The 13,747-nt window shown below is 37.8% G+C and overlaps 1 protein-coding gene across 2 annotated transcripts in view; it reads right to left on the bottom strand.

Annotated features, from left to right (window-relative positions):
- Positions 1–4,990: 4,990 nt before the first annotated feature.
- LOC136857582 (SH2 domain-containing protein 4A) overlaps positions 4,991–13,747 on the bottom strand; it is a 599,033-nt gene continuing 590,276 nt past the window's right edge. For both annotated transcript variants that reach the window (XM_067136357.2, XM_067136358.2), the window contains exon 9: positions 4,991–12,267. In XM_067136357.2, coding sequence (XP_066992458.2) covers positions 12,137–12,267 — 131 coding nt within the window. In that variant the 3' untranslated portion in view covers positions 4,991–12,136. The remainder of the gene's footprint in view (positions 12,268–13,747) is intronic.

The following is a 13,747-nucleotide window of genomic DNA, read 5'->3' as shown; positions in this document are numbered from 1 at the left end:
TCTTAAGATGTGTCCTACCATTCTATCTCTTCTTCTCATCAATTTTACCCAAATCGATCTCCTCTCACCAATTCGATTCAGTATCTCTTCATTCGTGATCCGATCTATCCATCTCACCTTCAGCATTCTTCTGTAAAACCACATTTCAAAAGCTTCTATTCTCTTTCTTTCTGAGCTGGTTATCATCCATGTTTCACTTCTATACAATGCCACGCTCCACACGAAAGTCTTCCAAAACATCTTTCTAATTCCGATATCAATGTTTGAAGTGAGCAAATTTCTTTTCTTAAGAAAGCTCTTCCTTGCTTGTGCTAATCTGCATTTTATGTCCTCCTTACTTCTGCCATCGTTAGTCATTTTACTACCCAAGTAACAATATTCATTTACTTCCTTTAAAAATTCACTTCCTAATTTAATATTACCTGCATCACCTGCCTTCGTTCGACTGCACTCCATTACTTTTGTTTTGGACTTATTTATTTTCATCTTGTACTCCTTACCCAAGACTTTGTCCATACCATTCAGCAACTTCTCAAGATCTTCTGCAGTCTCAGATCATCGGCAAATCTCAAGGTTTTGATTTCCTCTCCTTGGATTGTGATTCCCTTTCCTCTTTCATTTCCTTTACTGCCTGTTCTATGTAAACATTGAAAAGGAGGGGGACAAACTGCAGCCTTGCCTCACTCCTTTCTGGATTGCTGCTTCTTTTTCAAAGCCCTAGATTCTTATTACTGCAGATTGATTTTTATACAGATTGTAGATAATTCTTTGTCCTCGGTATCTGATCCCAATCACCTTCAGAATCTTAAATAGCTTGGTCCAGTCAACATTATCGAATGCCTTTTCTAGATCTACGAATGCCATGTACGTGGGCTTGTCCTTCTTGATTCGATCCTCTAAGATAAAGTCAGGATTGCTTCACGTGTTCCTACATTTCTTCTGAAGCCAAATTGATCTTCTCCCAACTCATCTTCAACTTGATTTTCCATTCTTCTGTAAATAATACGTGTTAAAATTTTGCAGGCATGAGATACTAAACTGATGGTGCAATAGTTTTCACACCTGTCAGCACCGGCTTTCTTGGGAATAGGTATAACAACATTCTGACGAAAATCGGATGGGACTTCTCCTGTCTCATACATCTTCCACACTAAATGGAATAACCTTGTCATGCTGGTTTCTTCTAAGGCAGTCAGTAATTCAGAGGGAATGTCATCAATTCCAGGTGCCTTGTTCCTATTTAGATCGTTCACAGCTCTGTCAAACTCTGATCTCAAAATTGGATCTCCCATTTCATCAGCATCAACAGCCTCTTCTTGTTCCAGAACTAAATTATCTACTTTATCTTGATACAACTGTTGGATATGTTCCTGCCATCTTTCTGCTTTGTCTTCTTTCCCTAGAAGTGGCATTCCACTTGAGCTCTTAATATTCATACACCTACTGTGCGCGCACTTTTTAGTGATAGATTTTTGTACTCGGTGAGGAGTAAGAAGGAAGCACTGCCGGTTCCGGTAAATACTGCCAACTGAATGGAAATTAAATCTGAATTGAATCGATAATATGATCGATCGATATGAATTTTCTAAACCTTTATTATCTTAATGCCAACAACTGTGTCACTCACACAATATATAATACTATATAATATTTCCTGATGTGAATCTTGTTCCTAGCATGAATTCTATAGTTTGGCTTTGCTGTGTAAACAACAACAGTACGAGTACTTAAAGTGTATGCCAGATGTCGCACAGCGATTATAAGCGATTCTTAGTTTGTGTTTCAAAAGTTGCCAATACGAATCTCGAAGATAACCGAAGTCGATCGATTCAGCACTAGGGTGTAAATCTATCGCTAAAAAGTGCGCAGATAGTAGATTTCCTTTCTCCAAAGGTTTCCTTCATTTTCCTGTATGCAGCATCTACCTTTCCTAGACCTTCAACATCCTTGCACTTTTCCTTCAGCCATTCTTCCTTAGCTACCTTGCGCTTTCTATCCACTTCATTCTTTAGTCACCTATATTCTTTTCTGCCCTCTTCATTTCTAGCATTCTTGTATTTTTGTCATTCATCAATCAGGTCTAGTATCTCCTAAAGTATCCACTGATTCTTAGTTGATCTTTTCTTACTTCCTAACATTTCTTCAGCAGCCCTACTGACTTCATTTTTCATGACTATCCTCTCTTCCTCTATTGTGTTTCCTTCAGCATTTTCATTTAGTCCTTGTGCAACATGTTCCTTGAAACAATCCCTCACACTCTTTTCTTTCAACTTGTCTAGATCCCATCTTTTTGCATTCTTTCCTTTCTTCAATTTCTTCAGCTTCAGATGGCATTTCATGACCAACAAGTTGTGGTCAGAGTCCACGTCTGCTCCTGGGAAACATCTGGTTTCTGAATCTCTGTCTAATCATAATGAAGTCTATTTGATACCTTCCAGTGTCTCCAGGTCTCGTCCACGTATACAGCCGTCGTTTGTGGTGTTTGAACCAAGTATGGCAAGGACTAAATTATGATCAGTGGAGAATTCAACCAGCCGACTTCCTGCCCTATTTTCTTGTATGTATGTTTAGTCATCAGCCCAAAGGCTGGTTGGATCCTCAACAGTTCTGCCATGAGCTGTCATAGATGGCCTAGGCATCACTGAAGAGGCGTACTAGGGAAATGAGGAGTGAGGTAGTTTCCCTTTGCTTTCCTCACCGAGCCAGAAGTTGCTATTACATATCAGTCTGCATTCCAGTCTCCCATCACAATTAGATTCTCGTCACATTTTACATATTGTATTAAATCTTCTATCTCTTCATATATTCTTTCGACTTCATCATCATCATCCGCTGAGCTAGTAGGCATATAGACCTGCACTATTGTGGTGGGCATTGGTTTGGTGTCTATCTTGACGACAATAATTCTTTCACTATGTTGGTCATGGTAGCTTACCCGCTGCCCTATTTTCTTGTATGTATGTTTAGTCATCAGCCCGAAGGCTGGTTGGATCCTCAACAGTTCAGCCATGAGCTGTCATAGATGGCCTAGGCATCACTGAAGAGGCGTACTAGGGAAATGAGGAGTGAGGTAGTTTCCCTTTGCTTTCCTCACCGAGCCAGAAGTTGCTATTACATATCAGTCTGCCAAGCCCACTGAAATGCATGCACCAACTGACTCTATGAGCAATATTTTCACACCATTCATAGCAGGGACTGGCTGCGTAAGGAATGGCATTACTAGCATCGCTCATACCTCAGTCACTTTCATTTTGTCAAAGCCAAGGATAAGACAGAGACAAATCAATGAAAGTAACAAAATTTCTCTAGCCCATACCAGAAGACTTAGTGCACTGTAAACACTACGTCCTGCCAGCAACGGCATCCTATTTTATTATTCATTATTACTACCACAACGATTCAAACTTCTAACATTCCACGCTCCAACTCGCAGAATGTCAGTATCCATCTTCCTGATGATGGCCCCCTGTATACAATGTAGAATTCCGTAGCGAAGCACGGGTACATCAGCTAGTTGGATATAAGTTCCTGCAATGGAATGCATTGGAATGAGAGACTTGTGCAGATTTTGTTGGTATATTATAAGTTCAGCCATAATTAATTTTAGATTTGATTATGTTAAATACCTTCTTCTAAATAGAACACTCTACAGATGTTGCTGGATGTTGAATGTTAGGCCATTCATACCAACGTCTTGTGCGGTTTCTCTCATTTTGAGACTTGCAATTTTTGCATTTGGTATTCATTTTTGAACATTCATAGGCATTATGTGTTTCAGGACAATGTGAACGGATCCACGGTTTATCACAATTCGAGGAGAAATGACCGAATCCTCTAAGCACTTATAGAAACGAATGACAGAGATGAATTCATTAAAGCTACACCTAGTGTATCCTACATACAACTTGACACAGTTCTGTAAAGGCCGAAAAATGGTGGGACTAACTTTTATAACTGCGTACTTTGTGCTGCCATCTCAAGATATCTTCACGAAGTGCTTTTGTATTTCAGTACTCGCATCTGTCAAAGCTAGTTTCACAGTTGGATTTTGCTCTATGACTGATTCTACCAACTCATTCTTGGGAAAACTAACCTCTGTTCCATGAATTATTACTCTAGGATTTATCTTGTGTGGAATTGTAGCTTTTAGATGAGGGCTGGCTTCTATCGTATTTGCCAGTCTTTCATTCATCTTCACTTCGTAGTTCAACAATCACACCTTTATAGCGTACTTTCTTAAATCTATTTACTCCAACCTTCATGGACCTGGTATTTGTTGTGGTTTGTAAAATTTTTAAAGTTTGTTCAGAGTCTTTCACTGTTTTATCATTTTTAGGAGAAACCATGACCACATGTTTAGTTGAGGTAGTTGGAAGCTTCTTAGACTGTACTGCATCCGAATAAAGAGCAGATTGCTTACCTGGATTAAGAGATACATTTGTCAAGATCATTAACTGCTCATTGAAGACGTCAAGAGTCTGCTTGATCACACTAACAGAATCTAGTACTTCATCACGCCAGTTTTTATTTGTAAGTTTGTCAGTTTTTAAAACGACGATGACGACAACAACAACAACAATAATAATCTCCACTTTTTATTTATAAGTGTCCCAATGTGCAGGGTGAACGTAGGTTGACACTGTCCTGCCCAATCTCCTTCAGAGAGAAACTGCTTTTTCCATGGAAAACATTGTTTTCTGGCTCCACTAGCATTATTCTTAGTTAAGTGTTTGATATTATTGTCTAATATCTACAATAACAACCAAGCAACTGAGATATTCCTAAACATGCTGAACTTGCTACCCTTTTGCTCCGATGGCTAGTGTACTTCTTTAAGTGAGAACCCACCCCCTCATTTGTTATGAGCCAAGGCAAAGCATGTCACCAGCAGCCATTTCTCATGCTTGCCACAATCCTCTCTTGGTGGCCAACGTCCCTAACAAGCCTGAATTAGGATAAAGGTAGGTACCAGTAAATCTTTCAAATACTCTTATTTTACTCAATACTGAATAACTTTATTAACATATAGGCCTACTCAAATACTGCAATATAATACAAGTGCCATCTATATAAGACACATAACATCATGTACAAAAAACAACTGGATAACATAAATGAAATCAGTAGTTCATTTCCTAAACATTTAAGTCATCCTTGATAAATTGCAATTATCTATTTGAGTAGTCACAAATTGCTAACACTGAGAGAGCTACAATGTTCTGTCTAGCTGCATAACATTTATTATACTGGCAAGTATACTTCAATATTATATGGCAAATATGTCTATTCTATATACAACTATATATTGCAGTAGAGATGAATAAGAAGAATTACAATATTAGCCTTGTTATATTCAGTCTAAGACAAAAAAACACATCAAAAGTAAGTAATTACATTTCCAGTCAAATATTACAAGAGAGACAAATACTTGTATAACATATTATACACTGATATGTTAGAAATACAAGACATTTTGATGTGCAGTTCCTCGAGAAGCAAATCCAAGTGAACACCCAACACTAAATGTCATAAAAAGTACCCAAAAATATTCTTCTTTCATTTTCAACACTACCCTCACTCTAATTCTGACCTTGCACATTGTTGTTACTACTACAGAAGGAAGAGAAATATTCACAGAACTTTGTTTATCCCCACAATAAGTATTGTCTTTGCACCTGCACTACAGAAGAAAGAGAAATATTCACAGAACTTTGTTTGTCGCCAAAACAAATATTGTCATTGCACCTTCAAAAACCAGTATGTGATAATATTTTTGGAGAAATACTGATCTGCAGCAAATATTACAAAGAGCGAGAATTCCTTAACAATTGTCGCACAATGACAGATGACAGAACCTAAGATAAAATATTTCACATAGCGATTTTTGCAGGTGCAAGACGATATGTTTTCTTGAAATTTAAATTAACAGTTATAGTATTAAGATTGTATGGTGTACTAGATTCATAGAAAAAGTAATAGACAAAGTTTTCATAATAGGAGAAATACTTTATACCCTTGACACGATACCGATTTTAAAGTTAGCACTACAGTGAAAAGAGGAAATATCGGTGGCAGCTTGTGAAATTTAGTATAGGAAGGTCATGTTGTGGTTTAAATACAGACATGGATGATGAAAGTCTAAGATACACACACATATTTACACATGCAAATATAAACAATAAAAGACAATGTACCAAAACACACCAAAGTTTACCTTATTATTCTTATGACAGATCCACCCTTCTTTCTTTAGCTGTAGCAAACAGCCTGCGCATTTTCACCTCTCTGTTGTCATTGTACTTCTCAAGAATGTGTCTATTCTATTTATTGTAGAGAAACACTTTTCTGTTACCACAGTGGTCATTAGTATGGTTGTACGAATGTTGATCAAATATAAACGGGATTTTTGTTCCTGAAATCAACAGTTGGTAGGACTGGCCCCGCTCTTCTGCCATGCTTAGGCGGGACCATTAGGAGTGGTGAGAGTGTGCTGTTAGATATTTTCCGCTGTTACGTCAGTAACGCTCACAATGTCAGAGCAACAGGTGCACCCCTCCACTGTGCAACGTATAATTATACAATTTCTTGCTCATGAAGGAGTTACAGTGGCGGAAATTAGCCAGAGATTGACTGCACAGTTCGGTGATCAAACATTGTCAAGGACACGTGTGTGTAAGGAGTGGCAGAGGAAAGGGGAGGCAACACCAGTGAAAGCCAAGACTCAACTGTCAGCTGGCAAGGTTCTTGCAACCATTTTTTTTGATCGGCGAGGCATTTTGCTGATTGACTTTTTGCATGAGCAACACACAGTCAGTGCTGCTTACTACTGCAACTGTTGAACAAGGTGAGGGTTGCATATCATCGCAAAAGACGAGTCCAACTGATTCGACAATGCGCGGCCCCATACTGCAGCTGTAACTGTCTGCAAGCTACAGGAAATGCACTGGACTATACTTGATCATCCTCCTTACAGCCCCCCGGACTTATCGCCCTGCGATTTCCATTTGTTCGGGCTGCTTAAAAAAACTCTAGGAGGGCAACGATTTGAAGATGACAAGAGTGTGGAAGACTTCGTGCGCATCTGGCTGGTGACATGACCCTGTTCTTTTTACGATGAAGGCATCAAAAAGCTGCCCATACGCTGGGACAAATGCATTTCCAAAGCAGGAAATTATGTGGAAAAATAAATTGTAATTGCCTTGTGTTTTTCAATAAATAAATTTAAATTAAAAATAAAATCCTTTTTATATTTGAGCCACCCCACCCCCACCCTTGTAATATTATTTTCAACAATAGCACATTCAGAAATACAATTCGGTGAAGTGTGTAGCTGAATTACCTGCTATCCTTCTTGGTCACTGCTTGCTTGTGACCAAGGCTCTCTCATTACAGCAGCCCTCTTCCCCAGCAAACATAGCCAGCAGCAATGTTTGGAGATCGTGTAAAACATCTGCTCTCTGATCACATGGGGGTTGTGATCAGGAGCTGATATATTATGATTTTACGCTCTATCCTGAAGCATATAAAGTCAAGAATTTCATGTTTGGTCCTATTGAATTATTCTACCCTGAAGTGATATTTTGCAATTTAGAAGTAATAGTTACCTTCCTTATGAGCTTAAAACCTGTATCCTCCTGTGTATAATGTACTGAGAATTAAAAATTAAAATATTAATGTTTACTAGGAGGGCATGTGATCAGTAGCGGCGACTGAGAATTAAAAGTGTGGGGGCAAAAACATACAGACAACAAACAATATCTGGGTTTGTGGGATATAGTGGACGAGTATTTTATATAAATCAAAACTGGAAAAAAAAAAAAAAAAACCTTTTGATGCTCTCTGAGCAAATTTCAACAGAGAGGTAAACGTTGACAGTTTACCAGTTTAAGTGCAGTAATAATAGATTTTTGAGATTTTGATTTAATACTATACAACAAAACTTTCACAAAAGGAACGATATTACACGTTTATTACAATTAAAAAGTACAGTGTGATTATATAATTTAAAATCATTCAGTATTTGACTACACGCTAAACAACTAAAAGACGCTAAAGAGACTGCCAGACTGATGAATGCGCGTGGCAAGAGGGTGAATCATACCTCAGTGTACATGACCTTGGTAAGAAAAAAACCTGTTACACTTCCTCATAGCATATGCAAAGTCTCCACTACTTACTGTGGCACAATAGAAACCGGTTAGCCGGGACGAACGGTATTTTGTGCATATTTCCATGAATAATTTTTATAATAATTAAAGAAAATAGAGGAAAAAAATAGCTGATGAGACAATAGGGCTTGTACAAATTGCCTTTTTTTAATAATTCCTATAATTTCTAGTTTCAGCTGGCTAAAATGAAATAAAAAATAATATTTTCTCCAAAAAATGGGGTGGGGGACGAGTTCCCCCTCGTCCCCTCCCCCTTAATTGCCGCTACTGCATGCGACCCTGTGACCTTACATGTCAGTTGCCACTGGGAAATATTACAACTGGTTACCAAGATGTTCACATGAAAATTCATGGAGAGATTCTGAATGGATTCACCCTAATAAAGGTACCAGTGCTTATTTTATTATAGAAAGGGAGTCAGTGGAACAGATTCAAATAGAATTGAAACATCTAAAAAAAATATAAGAAATATATGGATCTTACAGAACTTCACAAAAAAAAAAAAAAAAAAAAAAAAAAAAATCTGCTCAGCACTTGAAATGATAAGTCAAGCACAGAGTTACAAACTGAGTGAAAAAGTTATTAGAAGCCACTGAAGAAATGTTCAGATCTAGTTTCCAGAAAAAGTCTGTTGCTGTATGAATGACAATCTCTGGAGCAATATTTTTCAAGGTAAATATCACTCTAACCTATGACTATGGGTTTTACAGTTTAGCCATATATGCAATCATCATAAGATTATACGTAGCCAATAGAGATATGGCAATTGAAACTGTGAAGTAGAACTTCTGAATAGTTTATTGGAGAGCATGAATTAAAAGCAATGCATTACTAATTTTAAATTGTTGTTTCTTGCTTGCTTATTATCTGTTTCATGGTGTAAGGGTAGCATGCCTGCCTCTTACTCGGAGGCCGCACGTTCAATTCCCAGCCAGATCGGGGATTTTGACCTGGATCTGAGGGCTAGTTTGAGGTCCACTCAGCTGCTGAGATAGATAATTATAGATTCTAATACAAAAAGAATAATTCACTAGCTCAAAAAGGGTATAAAGCCTCAAAATATTATTATATAATAAAAATTACAATCTATGATAATCTATTTAAATGTTCTTTCTTTGCATTTCATTGAACAACATTTTGCAACATGTAATCAAAATTCTTCACTTTTAAGCTTGCCATTGAGTGAACTATGATAAAGTTTTATGTTTTATAGAGTCAATGAGTAACTAGTAAAATGGTGAAAGATTAATTGATGTACAGTCTTGGTTTGTTCCTGCTGTTTTCAGTAAAGTACGTTCTATTGATGAATAAACCAATTTTTATACACTTGAGGATCTTGTGTGTAGCGTTAGACATGTTTATACAGGGGGACCTGTATAGACTATACATCAAATTAGTCTTTCACCATATTACTAGTAACTCATCGATTCTAGAAAAAAAAATTTTTATCATAGTTCAATCAGTTACAAACTTACAAGTGAAAATTTTGATTACATGTTACTAAATGTGGTTCAATGAAACACAAAGAAAAAACATTTCAAAAGAATAAACATTTAAACAGATTATCATAGATTTTTTTTTTTGCTAGTGGCTTTACAGCACACCAACACAGATAGGTCTTATGGCGACGATGGAATAGGAAAGGCCTAGGAGTTGGAAGAAAGCAGCCATGGCCTTAATTAAGTTACAGCCCCAGCATTTGCCTTGTGTGAAAATGGGAAACCATGGAAAACCAACATCAGGGCTGCTGACAGTGGGATTCGAATCCACTATCTCCCGGATGCAAGCTCACAGCCGCGCACCCCTAACCGCACGGCCAACTCACCCGGTATTTTAATTTTTATTGAGGACATATATTTTATTATTTTTAGATATGTTTGCGTCTTTACCTTTTAACTTTTGTACATTGTGAGGCTGAAGATATCCCCAAGAGGGATGAAACATGTTCCTCTAATTTTATTTTAAAGAATAAACTTTTAAGTATCGTAAAGATGGAAATTTTTCTTGATAAGAATCAAAAACTGAAGTTGACAATATGGGCAAAACCTGACTTACATTAAGTGTAATAATGCACTTGCTGAATTTTCTATAGACAACTGCAATTTCCACATACTTAATTGAAACTTCAATTGATGTACATGTTACTTCTTCAAACACTTGGAACTGTTTTGTTTCTCCAAAGCAGTCAGCTATCCTCCTGAGCCTATGGTGTGTGCTGTTCCTTGCTTAGGAGTTTCCCTTTGAGACAGAATCCAAGAACATGAGGAAACGTTTCAATCTTGTTGCACTCAAGGCAATGGATATCTTGGCTTTGACCGGGAATACTTCAAATTTCAGTACTGTAACAAAATAGTTGCCTGCCTCTGTGGTGTAGTCATTAGTATGGTTAGCTGCCATCCCCAGAGGTCTGGGTTTGATTCCTGGCTCTGCCATGAAATTTGAAAAGTGGTACGAGGGCTGGAACGCAGTCCACTCAGCCTCGCGAGGTCAACTGAGTAGAGGGGGTTCGATTCCTACCTCAGCCATCCTCAAAGTGGTTTCCCGTGGTTTCCCCACTTCTCCTCCAGGCAAATGCCGGGATTGTACATAACTTAAGGCCACAGCTGCTTCTTTCCCTCTTCCTTGTCTATCCCTTCCAATTTTCCCCTCTCCCCCAAGGCCCCTGTTCAGGATAGCAGGTGAGGCCGCCTGGGCGAGGTACTGGTCCTCCCCCTGTTGTATCATCCCGATCCAAAGTCTCACGCCCCACGATACAGTAGAGGTGGGTTCCCACACTGAGTCTGAGGGAAAAGCCAACCCTGGAGGTCAAATGGATTAAGAAAGAAAGAAAGAAAGAAAGAAAGAAAGAAAGAAAGAAAGAAAAAGAAAATAGTTTTTTTACTGTTTTTTGTCATGCTTATATTTACATTATCATTTCAGTGGAATTAATTATGTATTTATAACTTTTAAAACTTCCAGGCTTTGTTTCTTCAAATATTGTTAGACAGATTTGGTCCATTATGATTCCTTACTCCTCTCATAGCAAGTGTACAGGAATGATGGCTGCACTGACCTAGACTATAAAATAAATCAACAATAAAATATGTAAAAGAAAAACAGAACAGAGAAGAATAGCTGAGTTTCATATATTCTGTAGGGGTTCTGTTGGATTTGCTACATTAATTTTAAAATATGGTGTTCTTAAATATTTTAAGTCATGTAGTAAGTCGTATTCTATATTTCCTATAACAGTTACAAAACTACAATATAATTCTTGCCTGTTCATTAATGAAATAGAGCTCTCTATGTACATGGCTATAGAAATACAACAAAATTTACAGTGATATTCATATGACTTGCTCCTCTCTTCAACTTAACGTGAAAATAAGTAGAAAATTATTATAACTTAATGAGAAAAACACTGATCATAAACAAATACTGTGGGGAAAAAAAGTCTTTGAAGAAATCACTTTCACAGTATCAGTACAAAGCAATTCTTTAGCCATATTTCTTCAGCTTGTCACAGAATTAAACACAAGTTCATAAATCTGATTTCCATAAACACTTCCTGCAAATACCTCGTTCTTTGTCCTGAGTGGCCATTATTCTATGCCAAAATAATAGGGCATCATTCCGATGAGACCCAGTTGACTGGGCAAGATGTGGCCAACAAGATAAAAAGCTTCTAGTTCAAACAGGGGAGCTCCTATCTATAAGTATTTCTAGGAGAGGTACTACAATGTGTACCCTGACATTGACTAGTGTGATAACAGGTGAATGTTATTTTTTGTATTCCCCAGTGCTCACAGTCTTACCAAGTGTCTGATCTATGTAGAAAAGCAAACATCTACACACTCAATGTTCATGAACTTCTAAATGCTACTGTAGTATTGGAATATCAGATGGACTTTTAAAAGACATCCATTTCAGAAAAGAAATGTGAAGACTGTGTCATGAACATCGTAGAGGAATGGGCCATGCGTGTTTCTTCACCATCGGATTCCTGGACTGAGGAGTCCCTGGAAGATGCTTGGAATTTCTGATCGAGGACATGCATGTAGTAACCTCTCCCTGCCAAGAGCAGTGATTGGCTGCTTGCTGTGGTAAGCAATCAGGTCACCTGAAAAAAAAAAGTTGAATACAGTTATATGTATAATAAAAAACTGATTTATTTACTTATTGTATCTTTGAGTCAGAAGTGACTAAAGCAATAATGTTAATACTACATTAATTTTAGAACATTACACTACAGCAGAAAATGGATTATAAGCAATCTGGGAACAATTTGAATGACTTATAATTCAGAACCACTTATAATTAAGTTTGTGCTTTTAAAAACAACATGTTCTTAGAGAAAAATAAAATCTTAAGGAAGTTTTACTTTAGCAAATATTTTGTATGTATGTTTACAACTCTGACAATGGATCTCTCTTTTTTCACTCACTCTTTTTTTCTGGAAATAGTTTTTAAACAGTACTTAATATAGAAAAATTTACTACAGGGTCTTCTTTTTTTTTTTTTTTTTTTTGCTAGGGGCTTTACGTCGCACCGACACAGATAGGTCTTATGGCGACGATGGGATAGGAAAGGCCTAGGAGTTGGAAGGAAGCGGCCATGGCCTTAATTAAGGTACAGCCCCAGCATTTGCCTGGTGTGAAAATGGGAAACCATGGAAAACCATTTTCAGGGCTGCCGATAGTGGGATTCGAACCTACTATCTCCCGGATGCAAGCTCACAACCGCGCGCCTCTACACGCACGGCCAACTCGCCCGGTGGAGTCTTCTTTTGGCTGGCTCCGTGTGTCAGGAGAACATGCACGGAAGGTGATAGCACAGCCGGGTGACTCATTTGCCGAGAGATATATTGCTTCATGACCGGCTAAGATGATCTAATGCAGTACGGTAGTGATAACCATTGCTTCATAGCAATAGTTTAGTTCAACATCTGTGGTATTGGTAGCGTGTTCAATGTGTTCGCTTTAAAATAGCGTAGTTTCTGTAGGAATACTAATCGTGTGTTTAACGAGTGATGTATGTAGTAAAATAGTGTGTATTCATTGTGTTTTGCTATGCGAAGCATTCTTCTTATATAGAATGTTGCTTTCAATTCATTCGCAAATTTTCTGGCATCCTCCCTCCCCATAGGAGTACGGTACATAAATTAGTAAAGAAGTTCCGCACCACCAGATCCATTCTTAACAAGAAGTCATGCAGGAGACGAACCGTTTTAACAGAGGAAAATCTTGACGAAATAGGAGCTCTCTTGGAAAGAACTCCAACAAAATCCCTGTCGCATCTCACCGTACAAGGTAATGTGTCATTATCTTATGCCCACAAAGCAACAAAACTGTTAAAAACAAAACCGTACAAACCCATCCCTGCCCAATATTTAAGAGGACCTATCAGTTTCGCTAGGATTCGGTATTGTAACTGATTGCTTCAGTCAGTTCACAATGGGTATATTGACCCAGAACTTTTATTTTAATAGTGATGATGCATGGCTATTCTTAAGTGGCTATGTAAATAGTCAAAACAATCACTACTGATGTGCAGAAAATCTTCACCAGCTGCATGTCCGTCCACTTCAAGATGTAAAGATA

Source organism: Anabrus simplex, chromosome 1 (genome assembly GCF_040414725.1).
Source record: "Anabrus simplex isolate iqAnaSimp1 chromosome 1, ASM4041472v1, whole genome shotgun sequence".
Lineage (NCBI taxonomy): Eukaryota > Metazoa > Arthropoda > Insecta > Orthoptera > Tettigoniidae > Anabrus > Anabrus simplex.
Note: the sequence above shows the minus strand (reverse complement) of the source record. Positions and strands in the feature narration are given on the sequence as shown.